The sequence below is a fragment of the Barbus barbus genome (assembly GCF_936440315.1).
Source record: "Barbus barbus genome assembly, chromosome: 24".
Lineage (NCBI taxonomy): Eukaryota > Metazoa > Chordata > Actinopteri > Cypriniformes > Cyprinidae > Barbus > Barbus barbus.
In genome coordinates, this window is record NC_136752.1 from 11,224,915 (window position 1) to 11,241,437 (window position 16,523).

General features: G+C 37.3%; 1 protein-coding gene across 3 annotated transcripts in view; it reads left to right on the forward strand.

Moving 5' to 3' along the window:
• Positions 1-8,028, forward strand: part of plpp3 (phospholipid phosphatase 3) — a 39,277-nt gene extending 31,249 nt beyond the window's left edge. The window contains exons 6-7 of one of the 3 annotated variants that reach the window (XR_013781841.1): positions 5,468-7,419; positions 7,485-8,028. Coding sequence is in view for 2 of the 3 variants with exons in the window: in XM_079374946.1 (XP_079231072.1) it covers positions 5,468-5,596 (129 nt within the window). In the remaining variant the exon portion in view is untranslated. Of the gene's footprint in view, positions 1-5,467 lie in introns of all 3 variants that reach the window. The other 2 variants (XM_079374946.1, XM_079374945.1) reach the window with 2 other exon arrangements.
• The last annotated feature ends 8,495 nt before the right edge of the window (positions 8,029-16,523 follow it).

The window sequence follows — 16,523 nt, forward strand, 5'->3', positions numbered from 1 at the left end:
TTTAAAGGTTGTAAGTGCTCTGGGTCGGTGTCCAACTGACTGGCTTCAAAGAAACCATGGAAAGTTACAGGTCTCTGTGAGTTTTGGCCATATTGCAAAAGCTGATTACAGACTTACTGCATGTTCCATATTAAAGAGGATCAGTTCACATGCGATGCCCTCGGTGAACTGATCTCAGAACAGCAATTAATGTCAGTCTGCTTATGTATCATGCAAGGGAAACCTAAAACGTCGAGCAGCACAATGTTAACTAGGCCATCAGTTTTGTTCAATCTCAGAAGGAGGCTCCTGAAGTCCTACATTACATTTTTTGTAGGCCTGGTTTGTATCAGAAAATTTGGCAAGATTCACTATAACGTTACGATTGCTGAAGTCAGGCAGCCTGGCATATGTTTAAATTCTGATGTAGGAACCCATGAGATTCAGACTTCAGAAACCGCATTTTCCTTCTTTGTCTTTTCTGGACTGTTGACTACGGCCACATCGTCCGGTCCTTCCTGTTGGAGAGTGGCGTGAGCTGTTTGTTCATGTCATCAAACACGGCCCACTTTCTAAGCTCCTGACATGGATGGAGAGAGTGTGAGAGGTTGGCTGCTTTTAAGACTCAGTTGCAGAGGTGTTTCCTGCAGGACTAGACAAGGGTGGAAACAGCTGGAGGCCAGCTCTCAAACAGCCTTTTCCTCTTCCCACTCTCTCTTTCTCTATCCACAGCACCTCTCGAGTTCTCACACCGCAGCAGTATCCCACCGTTACTCAGGAGCACAGAGGGTCATGTTCAATATTCCGGACTCCAGTTCCTCCAGCGATAACACCCCATTGCTAAGTGCTTCTTGTCCGGCTTGGGTGGCAAGATGGTTGTCCTGATATCCTATCACTCCCTCCCACATGTCAGGCCTGAGCTTGACTCTTCTATTTCCATTGCCTGCCACAGCGCTCTCCATGTAGCTATGGTAATGGAGGCCGTCTTAAACCGAAAATAGTGTGGTGTAAGAAGAAAGGAAATTTTAAACAGAAATCAGTTATTAAACTACTTACTGTTACGCTGGAGAGCGAAGCAGCCAAAACACAACTTGGTCTCCACAATTATTATGCCGATGTGGCTCAGTGCCTGAAACTACAATTTAAGACGCATGTATAACATAAGCAACACACTCTCACACATAATCATGTGCTGTGTTTGGCACTTTTAGGATCAGGCACGCCCAAACCAATGGAAGACCACACACATGTGCACACACCCAGACATATCATCTATGAACCTGTTCACAGTTCAGTTGAATCCCAAGTCCATAAAGCAATCAGTGAAAAGCAGCAGAAGTTCAGTGAGGTTCATTTGAGATGAGTTTAAATGGAGTTAGTGTGCCCTCCCAGCTCTGGGATCCAAAATAAGTATACATTATGTTGATCTTTTGACTCTTTGGCACAGTTGTTGGATGGTGACAAATTGTTTGGTATCATTTCCTGTCTGATTAAGGGAATGTGTATGAGACGGTGCTGGGTGGAGCATTTAGTGGACCAGTTCATTTGCCCTAAGATGATGTCAAACCACTTTAATACTATATAATACAGAGATGGAGACTAAAATAGTACATTTGGCAACTTGATGCCTTGGTGTTTTCATGTATGTTACAATTTATAGTGAATGTGTCTTAAAAAAACATTTAGAATTTTTTGGTAATTTTGGTAAAAAAAACACAAAGATCTCTCTCCAGTCTAAATATGTTCCATCACATCCATGAGCACTTTAAGATGTCCAATCGAAACATTTATATGTTATTTAATTTACATATTTCATTTGCATGTATACAGTGGAGATCAAAATTAGAGAACAATTTATGAACACTTGATTTTTTTTTTTCTTCAAAAATGTTCATGGTTCAAATTTTGAAGGAATTTTAGTTGTGGCTATATAATGCTAGTAGAACAGCGTTTAAAAAAAAAAAAAATCCACATTTCATTGACTTCTTTACGCACTTAGGCGTCAGTCTTTTCTCAGTTTGATGCTAAACAAAATCTTTCCTATCAGACCCAATTAAATTAAACTTGCTCTCATTACTAAAGTGATCCTTACCCTGTTCAGCGCTGAACTGGCAAGCAATTCCTGCTGCAGTGTTGAACCGATTGCCCGTTGAGATTCTCCGCATTATCCTGTCCTCTCGTGCATTTGTCTTTCATGGACGACCAGTCTTTTTGGGGGACTTGAATGAGTAAGTGACATTGTAAAGATGGAAAATTCTAGAAATCACAGATTTGGAACAACCAACTTCTCTTGCTGTGGCTGCTATTGGCCTTCATCTGGACAATCTGCTGTCTCGGAGGGTTTTTAGTCACTTTCAAATGGCTCACCATCTTGCAAAGTCAGTGAAAAAGGAAAGATAGACTGCCATTTAAATAGGTTTTGTCAGATAATTAAGGTAATTAGCACGACATGCCAGATTAACACCAATTTTGTTCTCTAATTTTGATCTTCACTGTAGTAGTCTTAAAGGTACAGTAGCAAAACCACTATATATTTTTCAGTCTTGCTTATTTAATCAATTATAGCTTTCCTAGGGATGGTGTAAAATGATCATGTAAAATGAAATTCATGTTTATTTTGGTGGAAGAATTGTACATAAAAATAGAATATGCTGCAGTAACAAACTGTAAAGGTGCGTCTTAATTCTTCCCCCAGTTAATGTAACCACAATAAGTTCAGCACACACACAGGCTTAGACAAACACACAAAACAGCTTCCTGGTGCTGACTGGGCATTCGAACACAATGGAGCGAGTTTGCTGTGGAAGAATACTTTCAAAACGGAGGGCCATGACACAGGAAGCACTCACCCCCGACACAGGTTCATTGGCAGCCTGTGATTACAGGTCAGAGGTTGTAGTGCATCAAGAAGCCTATTGTAAGTCATGCTGGACAGTACGGCTGAATGCAGGCTTGCAGCTGATGGCATGTGTGATAATACATAATTAACACACATTCCAGATATGGAGACATTTTCCAATTATCAGATGCTCTGTCTTGCGTCAGCCCTATCAGTGTAAATCACAATTCTTTTCAAATATTAAGTGAATTTCCAGAAAATATTAAAGCGTATAAATTTTAAAGCTCATAAATTTATTATTACATTTACAATGTAAAGGTCACTCTGGAAATGTCATGATCTTTCTGGCGTGCGTTCACTCATATAGGCAGAAGACGGTCACAGGAGGCCCTATAGTTATGAACTCATCCGCTGTAACCTTTGGATAAAGCTCTCTTTGTATGTGAGCACAACGTCTTTCAGTGAAAGGATATGCAAGAAACAGCTGCTGGAAAGATGATTCCAGAACGCTGATGGCCTCTAGAAGGCTTTCTGTTCACTTTCTATCTCTTTCCACACACACACTTACAAACCTGTTGCTAGTCACAGCTTACTTGCTCAAGCCTGTCACTCGCATAACCAATAGGAAATCCCTTTTTTTTTTTTTTTTTTTTTTTTTTTTTCTTCCCCCTTGGCATCGCCCAAGGGCAGTACGCAGCTCCGGGGTTCTGTGGTTGACAGCAGCTCCTGAAAAGTGGCAGGACAATTTAGCTGTTAGCTACCCCAAACACTGACCTCTTTTCCTGTCACACTGGCCCCATACTCTTCACACAGTCATAAATAGCGTGTGTTTATGCATTGGCAGGCTTTCTGGAATCGGTGATTCCACGCCGCTGCCGTCCAGCTCAGCTGTTCTGCATGCTTCAGTAACATTCATGGTGTGTAGACGACTAAATATCCCGTAGGCCTCTCCTATCCCCGTGAAAGCATCCTGTCTTTGGCATGAAAGGCCCGTGACTCAGACTTATATATTTTCAGCTCTTTGTAAATCTGTTGGGTGCATGCCTAGTCTAATGCCAAGGGCACACTTCCTCTCTTCCCCTCCCCGGTTTCCTGTTTTGCCAGTGATGTCATTAGAACGTAAAGAGAGGGTTGTCGGGCATCTTTGCTTGACAACAAAGTTCTTCCCACGCAAAGTGAGATCATTAATACTGACCTCAGTCCCTCGCAGTCGAAGACCGAAACAAAAGAACTGAGGGGTTTCCTCTTTATCTTTACTACTGACTCAATGTTTTTTTAGGTGTGTGGTGTAAGTTGACCGCTCTTATCAGCGTGTGACCTCATACACATCCGTATGTCACAAACGATGGATTGCCAGCCTTTATATCATCTGACTTATTACTCATATTACTCATTTGTGGCCAGTCGAACATCCAACAGTTTTTCTGAAATATGTGTTTGAATAATTTGTTAGTGACTACTGCAGTTGCTCATGCCCTGTTGGGGTGTTTTAAGGAAGTGAAATTGAATTGAACTGAAATTATAAGGCTAAAATTCTTGAATTTTAATTGAGTTTAAATTGACGTAGCAATTGGGGTCTACTATTGCAATTAGAAATTGAGTTTAATGAAGTAAAATTAAAATGAATTGAAATTCAAAAAATTGTGTGGAATAAAAAAAGGTTCACTTTCACAAAGACTTGCTTGAAAGTGTAAAAACTAGTGCCGTCAAACGATTATTCGAGATGAATCGCATCCAAAATAAAGGTTTTTGTTTGCATAATATATGTGTGTGTGCTGTGCTGTGTATATTTATTATGTATATATAAATACACACACATGCATATTTCAGAAAAATGTTATGTGTATATATATTAAATATATTTATTTGAATATCAATAGACATGTAAATATTTTCAAAATGTATACTGTATGTGTGTGTATTTATATATACATAATAAATATACACAGAACACACATATATTATGCAAACAAAAACCTTCATTTGGTATGTGATTAATCGCGATTAATCGTTTGACAGCAATAATAAAAACATTTTTAAAATTATTGAGGTTTAAAGGTCATGTAGACTTTTTTTTTTTGTAAGAAATCACTGTTTTTCGCCGAAGACGCATTAATTAAAAGTGACAGTTGAGACGTTTACATTTGTTATAAAATTGTCTTCCTAAAAATTATTATTATATAATTTATTAAAATAGAAAAGTTCTGTTTACAATATGACTGTTTTATTTTACTTTTATTTTTTTTTTACTTGGTGAGCATAACAGACTTCTCTCAAACAGATAAAGAAATGTTATCGTCCCCAAACTTTTAAATAGTGATATTAATATGAATGTATTACTTAAATTGTCTTCGTAAATGCATACAATTTTATCGACAAGAATAGAAGAAAACTTCATTTCCCAGCTGTTGCATTTCTCTGAAAAATGAATCAGTCAATTCATTCTACTATCCTTCCAAAAATTTGAATTCGGTTTCCTGTGGTTTGTGGCAACTGTGGTTTAAATTCATGATTTTAAAACCGAGCCAGTTCTTGTTCAACCCCTTTTATGCACTACAATCATATTCTGTGGGTACTGTGATTTGCATCCTGGAAAGAGTTTGGTTCTCACATAATCTAATGTGTGCTTTTTTTCTCTCTCTCTTCTAGGCCTTTTATGTATCGGACCTCTTCAAACCCAAAGCCAAGACTGCCACTCCACCTCCCTCGCCAATCAAGAAAGAGCTCCTCCCCTCTTCTGACATCATAGAGCGGAACAACCATCACAACATTGTGTAGGAGGGGGGGAACGGGAGGATCCGTTTGCAGTCTCCCCATCCCTCACCTCCCCCCGAATCCCCTGAAGAAACCAGAACAGCCACCTGTGACAGAGGAGCTCCGACTTAGCTGACGCCTCCTCTCTCTCATCTGACAGTAGAATGTAGGGACAGGACAGAGACAATCCTATTGACTCTTATTATAATGACCCCACTATCCTAGAGCCCGATTCGAAAGGCCAAACAGACACAAAGCTAACAAAAAAGCGATTTCTCCCTCGAAATATTGCGGAGAATGAATTGAGCTCCTTTGACGAAAGTAATACACAGAATGCGTTAATGAACGCCAGCGAAAGGAAGAAGAGAGTGAATGTGAGGCTGGTCACGTGACCAGCGCTTCTCTCTTGTCAGCAACAGTATAGGACAACAAATTCCTTATTAATAGGAATGATTCGTTTTACCTGCGATGTAATTAGCACAGATATATTAACAGTATAAAGAAGAATAACTTATAGCACTATATCCAAGTTCATTAAACGTCACCACTCGCTATCTGAGAAGTGTAGCTATGAGAAGCTTGATAGAAGGTCTGTACACAAGATCATATTTAGCCATCAGAGCTGATCTTAGCTACTCGAACAGTGGCCTAACTATTGGAGAATGCATTTTAAATGGCGGTGGGTGGGTTTACACGAGTATTTTTTTAGATAGATTTTTATTTTAGATAATGATTTCACGATGGCCACCGCCCATCCCTGCCCGAATTCTGGGGGCGTGGCTGAGCCGTGCCACCTCGCTGTCTTCTGATTGGTCAGGGGGCGGGGTTAGACATCGAGGAGGTGTGTCTCGTCACTACGGTCATCGGGATTGACTCCCACTGACCGCACTGGCAATTTTTTTTTTCTTTTCATTTTTGGAACCGGGAACGAGCTTCTTCCGCTGGCTGGTTTGACCTCTTTCCCTTCCAACTGCATAATCACTCAACTCTAGTTGTGTGTTTTTAGCCAGAATGCCACCAGTGCCCATTGCCTGTCTTGGCACGAGTCAAACTGCCCGAGAAGGGCATGTGGGGTCCCTCGGTAGGACGCTCTGTCCCGTTTGTGTGTGTGTTTGTATGTGTTGTGTGCATTTCCACACCTGGTCCTGGTGCATTGGACCGATAACATGTGAAGAAACTTAAGAAAACTGTGGACTTTTTCTTTATTTTTCTTTTCCTTAGCCTCGATGTTCCTATCGTGATTATATCTACTGTCCCCACTAACAGCTGTACAGTGCTGCCTGACTATTACAGAAAACACATCCATACAACACAACTCAAGCTCCAAATGTGTTGCACATCCCTCCCATTGTATAGTCCGTCCTATCATACCGTTTTATTTCTCTCTCAGAAGTATATAAATAATGTATAGATCACTAAAATTGACTATGTAAGATATTATTTCTAAACCTGTTTAGATATATCCACTATGAATCTAAAAAGCAATGTGTCATGACCTGTGTTATTTACAAAGTGCTGCTTTTATGAGCATTGATTGACAGATTTTTGTATTTAGATAACTAAAATATTGTAGATTTGTGATTAAGCGTTGAATAAAACGCATACAATTGTATCAAATTCACTATTAGTATTTTTGTATTGTCTCATTTTGTACAAAAGAAATAATAGCAAAATGTTTGTTTTTTTTCTGCTAAATGTACTTGGCTCTAATACATGTGCTTTTAAATAAAAGCTAATTATAAACAACAAAAAAACATTTGGCTTCTTAATGAATGTTTGTTTTTATTGTGTGAAATTGAAATTGTCCTAGTCTTCCATGAGTTAAAAATTTAAAACACTATTTTTATGTGCCATTTGCATGTCACTTATACAATTTCTATTTTTAAAGTGTAATTTAAATAAAAATTTTCAGCATCATTACTCCAGTCTTCAGTGTCACATGATCCTTCAGAAATCATTCTAATATTTTATTAGATCTTTAAAAAAAAAATCTTTCATTTATTTGAAATATATGGAAGCCTGTTTCCACCACTGAATAAAAATAAAAAAGAATTACGACTTTTTATATCACAATTCTGACTTTTTTTTCCTCGCAATTGTGAGTTTACATCTTGCAATTCAGATTTCTTTTCTCAGTTGCGTGATTAAAAACTTGCAACTGACTTTTTTCCTCAGAATTGCGAGTTATAAAGTCCAGTTTATATTTCATAATTCTCACAATTTGGAGTTTATAACCCGCAATTCTGACTTTATAACTCGCAATTGTGTTTTTATTTCACAATTCTGAGATAAAAAGTTGCTGTTAACTTTTTATTTTTTTATTCAGTGGCAGAAACGTGTTTCCATAGTAATATACATGTTTTGTAACATTATGAATGTCTTTACTGTCACTTTTGGCCAATTTAATGCCTCTGCTGAATAAAATCAACTAAAATAAAAAAATCTTACTGACCTTTTCAAGTACTTTTAATGTACGTTTGTTATTATGGGTACACTGTGTTGCCATAAATGTGAAATTGTCCTAGTGTTCGATGGGTAAATTGCATTTAAGTTTCAAATAGAATATTTTTATGTGCCATTTTACGTGTTATTCAAGTACCCGCTATAAAAAGTTTGAAGAAGAAGCCAAATGAATTGTCTTGGATTGAGATAATGCGTTTTTAATACCGTCAGCATGTTTAAATCAGGGCCGGGCATTCTTGTTTTCCTACCAAAACTGTGACTTCATATTTTGGCTGTGTGTATAGATCATAATTTCTAATGTTGACGGTAGCACGCTGTCATATTCTCCACCGTTAAGCCTTGAAACATCAACGTATAGCTGAAACATCTCTACAAATTACTGTAAAATGCAACTAACCAATCTAATTGAACAGCTTAATAAGGGAAAATGATGTTGGTAAAGGTTGGTGCATTGAACTGTGGGCATGTTACATCAGTGGTTTGGGTTCAGGCCAGGATTGTGAGGTTTGATGTATCGTGGCGATGGCACTGAGAGCTGTTCTGGTTCTGTGGTCATGTTTGGCTGTGGGATGATAGCTGGGGAGGCCTGTATTCAGGACAGATGCCAGCACTGAAGAAAACCAGTGAAGTTGTGTGACTCTTACTGCCGTGAGCCTCGGCACGCCTGTGGTTTTAGACTTTGTATTTCACTGGCTTTGCATTGACATCTACAGTAAGCCACCAAACCTAGTCCTGCCTGAGGTTGGAACTTAATTAACCTGAATTTGTATGTGTGTTTGTATAAGGCAGATTATACTAAATGCTGATTGCAATCAACTGCCACAATGAAATGATCCTGTAGGTGATTAAATGTAACTTACATGCTCTTCATGCACACTGTAACAAATTTGAACACTTCAAATGCATGGAAAGATCATGTAAATGTTTGCAAGAACAATTATGTAGTCAAGAGCACCAATTACACATTATATTATGATATATATGTAAAAAGAATGTATTTGAATGTCCATTCTTTTGTTGATAGATAGATTGAGACCATTACAATAACCAACCCTGCTGGTGATAAAGGCATGAACAAGTTTCTCCAAATTTTGACTGGAAACAAAACATCTGATTCTTGCAATGGATTTGAGATGATAGCATGCTGATTTAATTACTGCTTTGACATGACTAATGAAACTAGGTCTGTCTCCAAAATCACCCCAAGATTTTTGACTTGATTTTTAGTTGTTTGACTCTTAGTCTCAAGGTATGCATTCACCTTGAGCACTTTATCTATGTTTCCTAATGCAATGACTTCAGTTTTCTCCTTGTTTAATTGAGGAAAGTTCTGGTACATCCAACTATTAATTTCAATAAATCTGGGTAGCATCAGCATAGCTGTGATAGGCAATTTGTTTTTTTCTCATTATTTGACTGGGAGCGTATACAGGCTAAACAAGAACGGTGCAAGTACTGAGCCTTGTGGGACTCCGCATATCATGGACGTCCACTTAGACTTATGCTCTCCTATACTCACATAATAACCTCTCCCTTTTAAGTATGACCTGAACCATTTTAATACCATCCCAGATAGATAGATAGATAGATAGATAGATAGATAGATAGATAGATAGATAGATATAGATGTGCGCACACACACACACATATTTGTTCCAATATTTTTATTTTGTTTAATGTTTCGATGCCTGTAAATCCAATCTAACATCAAACTAATATTTTTACAAAATTACAAAATTTAAATAAATATTACTATATTATTTAAATTATATCATTATATTATTTAAATTATTTGAATACTTTCTTAATGTGAAAATTGTGTGCACATTTCTTTAAATAAAATATATAAAAGTATAGTAAAAGTACACACATAAGTATGTGTGTGTGTGTGTGTGTGTGTGTGTGTGTGAGTGAGTGAGTGAGTGAGTGAGTGAAGTGACATTCAGCCAAGTATGGTGACCCATACTCGGAATTCATGCTCTACATTTAACCCATCCAACGTGCACACACACAGCAGTGAACACACACACACCGTGAACATACACCCGGAGCAGTGGGCAGCCATTTATGCTGCGGCGCCCGGGGAGCAGTTGGGGGTTCGGTGCCTTGCTCAAGGGCACCTCAGTCGTGGTATTGAGGGTGGAGAGAGCGCTGGACATTCACTCCCCCCACCTACAATCCCTGCCGGCCCGAGACTCGAACCCGCAACCTTTGAATTACGAGTCCGAATCTCTAACCATTAGGCCACAACTTCCCACACACGTGTGTGTGTGTGTGTGTGTGTGTGTGTATATATATATATATATGAAAAAGTTAATAAAATGCTATATATCATTGTCAAATAACTTAAATTAGTACATTTAATGTAGATCTCATTCAGAATTGTGCTTGAAATTCACATTATTATAGTGAATACAGGTAAAATTGGATTTAATTATTTTGTAGCTTCTGTATTTATTTATTTGTATGTAAACTAGTATTGTTTGAGCGGTAAAGCCATTTGACATCATACTTTAAATTATCAAACAATGTCCCACTTTATCTGTATTCACACTAATGCCATATTAAAGGTGATATTCAGTAATATTTATAAGTATTGATGCAATGATAGAGCATTATCTGAGTAAAAAGTAGGGTAATATAATTGTGCTTTTCCAGTGTTATAATTGTCCCGACCACAGTTGCCCCCGTAATGCCTCCCCTTCTGTACACTAAGTGAATGGGTTTCTCCTGGGGATTTTCAAGCTGTACACTTGCTAGCCAACATTTTATGATCACCTTTCACCTTGAAATCAGCCTACTGTAACTTTTTTACACAACTCTCATGCAGTCTCAATGCTGAGTAGAAAAAAATCCTGAATGACATCCGCTGTCTCTGCTTGAGTTTATGACTTTATTGGTTTGTTTGGGAGGATTATGAGTCCTCTGGCATACGGCCACATGTACTGTATACTTACAGATCTGCTCCAGGTACAAGAAGAGCACTGTGACCCACCGAGGAGCTGTCCAGCCAGCAGCTGCTGTGGCAGGGATGGGGATCAGCCCGCGTCGAGGGCGGGCACAGCAGGAAGGACGTCCAGGGGCTCTGAGGGTCTTTTCACTCTACAGCCCACCGTGAGGAGGGGCGACAAGGCTGGGCTCCACTCTCCACTTCCTTTAGGGAAATGGAGCACATTCCTCAATTCAACCTAGAAATGCACAGAAATAATCACAAAGAGGAAAGGAAGAGAGAAAGGGAGGTGGACGTCATCTGTACAACCACTCAAAGATGTCAAAGTTGAATGAAAGGGTTAAAGGTGGTTTTATATAAAAACTACACATTCAGACAAGTGTTAACTGTAAAGTAAAGGTACACTTTAACTGAAAGCTTGAGCTGATTTTTAGGACAACAGTTAGAAAAAAATCAGGTTAGGGCAATTTGTCACAGTGTTATTTTACTATTATTTATAAACTATTATAGTATTCATTGATATTTTGAATTAGATTTAATTTTCATGTAATTTCATGAAGTATTTTATTTTATTTTGAAATGTTTAAAGTTTAGATGTATTAAAAAAGTTCAAATAAAAAATTATATTTAACTTTTTATTTGAACTACAGAAAATATTGTTTTTAATAGTTTAGATTTTAGTTTAGGATTAGGGTTACATTTATATAAAACAACAACAACAACAAAACAATGCTGGTTCTCTTTTAAATGTCAACTCCACTGATCTATAATAGGTCAGTGGTCAATTCATACAATTTTTGTTTAATATTTCTGTACATTATGTTTTATATTCCTCCTGCTTCATGAATTGTTTTGTGTTTTGTGATGTTTTACTGTTTACATTTACCTGAAAAGCCTATTATAGACCAGCCCGATCTCACGGCAATGTCATGTTGGTTTTTGTGGTTTATGGGGACTCTCCATAGGTGTAATGGTTTTTATACTGAACAAACTGTGTGTGCTATTGCCCTACACCAACCCTACACCTAAACTTAGCCCTCACAGGAAACTTTGTGCATTTTTAGATTTTCAAAAAAACACCATTTAGTATGTTTTTTAAGCCTTTTGAATTACGGGGACATAGGCAGTGTCCTCATAAACCACCTTCATATTGTAATACCTCTGTCATACCCATGTCATTATACAAATTTGTGTCCTCATAAACCACGTAAACATACACACACACACACACACACACACACACACACATACATTTATACAGAAAGTAACTTTCAGAAATAATCCTACCCAGAAAAACATTCACAGGAGTAAAAAATATGACAAGCCCCCAAAAAAGATGAAGGCATTATTTATGGTGAAAGAAATGAGTTATCGGTGTTTGACACACAGCACAATTTTCATGGTAAATCCATTACGAATGGTGGCAACATTTCCAGACTCTAATCCACACACATCAGCATTTACAGTGGATTTTTTCTTCTCTCATTTTATGAAGGCACATGTGTAGGTGGGTCTCACAAGAATTAATTAAACTCTGATTTCTGAGGGATTATCTCTGATTATCCTACAACTCAATTGAATTTTCTCAGATTTACAGTATTAAAACAATATCCCAGAATTTCCGGTTGGCTTTAAACGTAATAAGAAAGCCATCCAAAGAACATCCTCTTAATTGTCAAAGACAGGATTGGCCCACTTTAAGCTGCTCTTATTTTTGTCATTCAGGGCTATATCGAGTCATATTAGGAATTTTGCTGGGAAATTTTGTTTTTGTATCAGATTTACTTTTAAAATAAACATCTGCAGATAATGAGGATCACATTGCTCATTTACGGTATATGCTGGGAGTTATTTTGTAATTAAAGTTAGCATGTTTTGTTTTGATTTAATTAAAGTAGGTTTATACAGTTTATCATATGACCTGAAAACTCTCAAAATGGTTTTCTGACTGCCTGAATAATGCAAACATGGCCTGTTTGAACTGGGTAAGGAGAAACTAGGGTAATATGTCAAATGTAATGGTTCATCAATTAAGGCTTTAAGTGGAAACCGATATGGTAAAGTTATAGGGTTGATTGCAATTTGTTGTTCACACTCAATGTGTTTGGAATTTTTTTTTGCGTCTTTGTGCTTTTGTCTTTTAATTTGAACTCTTTTCCTGTTTCATGTTCCTCTTGTTTTCTCTTGATTGTTTTCATCTGTTTCTTGTGTGTATAGGCTGCATACAAAATTGCATATTCTGTGAATAGATACTTCTTTTGAATAAGTAATTATGTAGAGAAAGTATCTTCTGTATGAATGTGTGTAGTATGAATGTACAACATTTGTCATGTGACCTACCAGTGTCAAATCCTCTCCTGTGGCCTCATGGGATAGTAAATTGTCCAGTGGATGTGCACTTCCGAATCACCAGAAATAGTAGGTCATCTGAGTACTTTTTACTTACTCTTTTATCAATTCTGTCAATTCGAACATACTCTGTTCACATACTGTTTTTCTGCCTACTATATAATAGGGAAATATGCGATTTTGAATGCAGCCCTTATGTTTTTAGCAATCTTTGTCAGTTGTTGTCCATTGTGTGACGTATTGTCAACATGCTAAGTTTTTGTTCTTTATGTTCCTAGTTTCTGAGTTACTTGGTTTTGTTTTATATTTCCTCTTTATATCTAGTAAATCTTCTGAAATCGGATCATTTATCTCTAAGTTTGGTCGTGTTGCAGTATTTTTGTAGTCCACTGCCCTGCTTTTCCATTGTTTTTTCTATGTAATACGCTCTAGATAGATTTGTTTAACTGTTGCGATTGCATCCCGAGTCTTTTGTAGGTATCTTGTATGACATCCATTTTTTATTTTTTAGCAGGGATGCATTCTACAAACTCAAGTTAAGAAGTTTAGTGCTCAAATAATGCCTCTCTGGACCTTGATTTTTCTTTTGTTTTCATTCCACTGCCCTGTGTCTAATGTTTTTAAATGCACAAATGCATTCGTGTGAGCTGCCTCACAATATTCAGTCACAGTCACAATGTTATTGGTAAACTCCAATCCTTTCAATAGGAATCCACACAATCGTGAGTTTTGCATGAGGGTGCAAAAGATTACTCTCATGTTCAAGTTGGTCAAGTGAATTCACAGCATTGACTGACAGAAAGCTGCTTTAAAAAGTGACTTTTGTGTGATTAGTGATTCATATGTTGCTATACTATTGACAATGGACAACAGCCAAATTTGCCTGCAAAATTTGATAATGTGCCTTTTATGAAGCTAAAAATTGGTGTAAAATGAGGAGACATACTGAAAGCAGCTAAAACCAGCCTGTTTGGCTAGCCTGGTCATAGCCGGTCAGCAGGTTGGTCACCAGCTAAAACCACACTCTAAAAAATGCAAGGTTGAATGCAACCCAGTGCTGGGTAAATATTGGACAGAACACATGTTGGGTTGTTTTCAACCAAAAGTTGGGTTAAATGTTTAACCCAACCCTCTGGGCAGTAACCCAACCGCTGGGTCTAAACAACCCAATCGCTGGGTTCGTCCATATTTTACCCAGCGCTGGGTTGTATTTAACCCAGCATTGGATTTTTCAGCAGGTACTGGTAGTTGGGGGGGGTCTGCTGAATTTTTTTTTTTTTGCATATGTATTAGTATTTTTTATGTATATAGTCAAATGTCGAATGTTGACTATGTTTGAATCTAGTTAAATCCAAATGTTTTGAATCCAGCTTCCCCCTCTCCCAGGGTCTGACAGGGCCATCAACGAGTGCGTTCAGTCTAGCTTTGTGTTTCACTAACTACTCAAGTGCATCATGCAACAGCATGTTTCTGTGCAGCTTGATTACTACATTTGAAAACATCCTGTTATCATCCAGTCCGTAAGTAAACCTTGTTTTAATTTGTGGAGCCAATTTCCCAACCTTTATTCAAGGTTGCCATAGAACATCTGCACATGGGTCATTATTGTGCAAGAGCACTGGAGGTCTTGATGCTGGAGTCTGAATAAAACCACACAGAAATATGGGAGAGCTGGGATAATTTTTTCCCCTCAAAAAAAAAAAAAAAAATACACATCCTCAGATTATGAAAGACATGCTTTAATAGTGACAAGTATGGCAAATCAACAATACATATTTAAACCCAAAACCGACTTCAGTTTGGCCACAGTTTTCAATCGACTGGCTTTTAGTGGTCTTGCTGTTTACGCCACACCATTAGAGATGACACGATTGACTATTACTCTCTTGATATTACTGCCAATGGCATAACAATGACGTTCGTTCTCCTCCAATAAATGTAAACTGAGTTCAATTAGTTGCAGTTGTTGAGTGTTTGTGTCTCCCATGGTTCTGCGCCGCAGGCTCAGGCTCCACATGAGGACTGCAGTCTGAGGCTTTGAAGGCAGGTTTTCCTGTTCTGTCTGGGCTTTATCTGATCATCAGATGGACACAGCATGCTGGAAGACGCTCTCACATACCTGAGGACGATACAGAGACAGATACTGCAGGAACCTCTCAGCTGAAGTCCTTCTCTGTTTGATTAAAGCCAGAAAAGTGAAAACAGACAGAAATTGTAGATAAGAATGAAAGGGAAGGTTCATTTGATTTAAATGTCAGTCTGTTCATCACACAAAGGCTTCAGAGGACTCAAAATAGGACATGAGTTGTATGGACCACTTTAATGATTTGAACTTTTATGGTGCTTTTGTGTTCTTTTACTATTAAAAAGAATGTGCAGAATATTCTTCAAAAACTAATTTACTACTACATATCTTATGGCATGGGTACGCAACCTGGCTCCTGGAAAGCTACCATTCAGCTAAACTAGCTAATCAGAGTGTTCAGGGTCACTTGAAAATTACAGGTGTGTTGAACCAGTCTGTAAAATGTAGCTACCACTGTCTTATAATTACGACTTTATTTTCATAATTGTAACTTTATGTCTCATAATTACAACAATATATATTTTTTTCACAATTTTGATGTTATTTTTCTTAATTGTGATGTTATATCTCAAAACTTTAACTTTTCATTTCTCAGCTTTGCATAATAGTGATCTTATTGCTCATAATAGTGATTCAGTTAGAAATCAGTTTTTCATTATTGCAGCTTCATATTTCATATTTCTGACTTAATATATCAATTTTGTATTTATTTTTCTGAATTGTAACTTCATATTTCAAAACTGTAACTTTATTCTTCATAATTTCATTTTATCACTATTGCAGCTTTTGCAGATTTTATTCGTCACAGTATTGATTTAATTATTCTTAATTGTGACTTTATATCTCAACTCCATCTTTATTTTTCAGAATTGCAACTGTATTTTTATTGTGACTATATTTCTCATAATTGTGTCTTTATTTTCATAATTAGAATGTTATATCTCATAATTACAGCTTTATTTTTCAGAATAAATATCCTCTTTATTTTTATTTATTTAATTTTATTTTTCCTAAGTGTGACTTTGCCTCAAAATTACAACTTTATTTTTTCATACTCAAGACTTTGGTGCTCATGATACCAACTTTATGCAGCTTTAAAGATT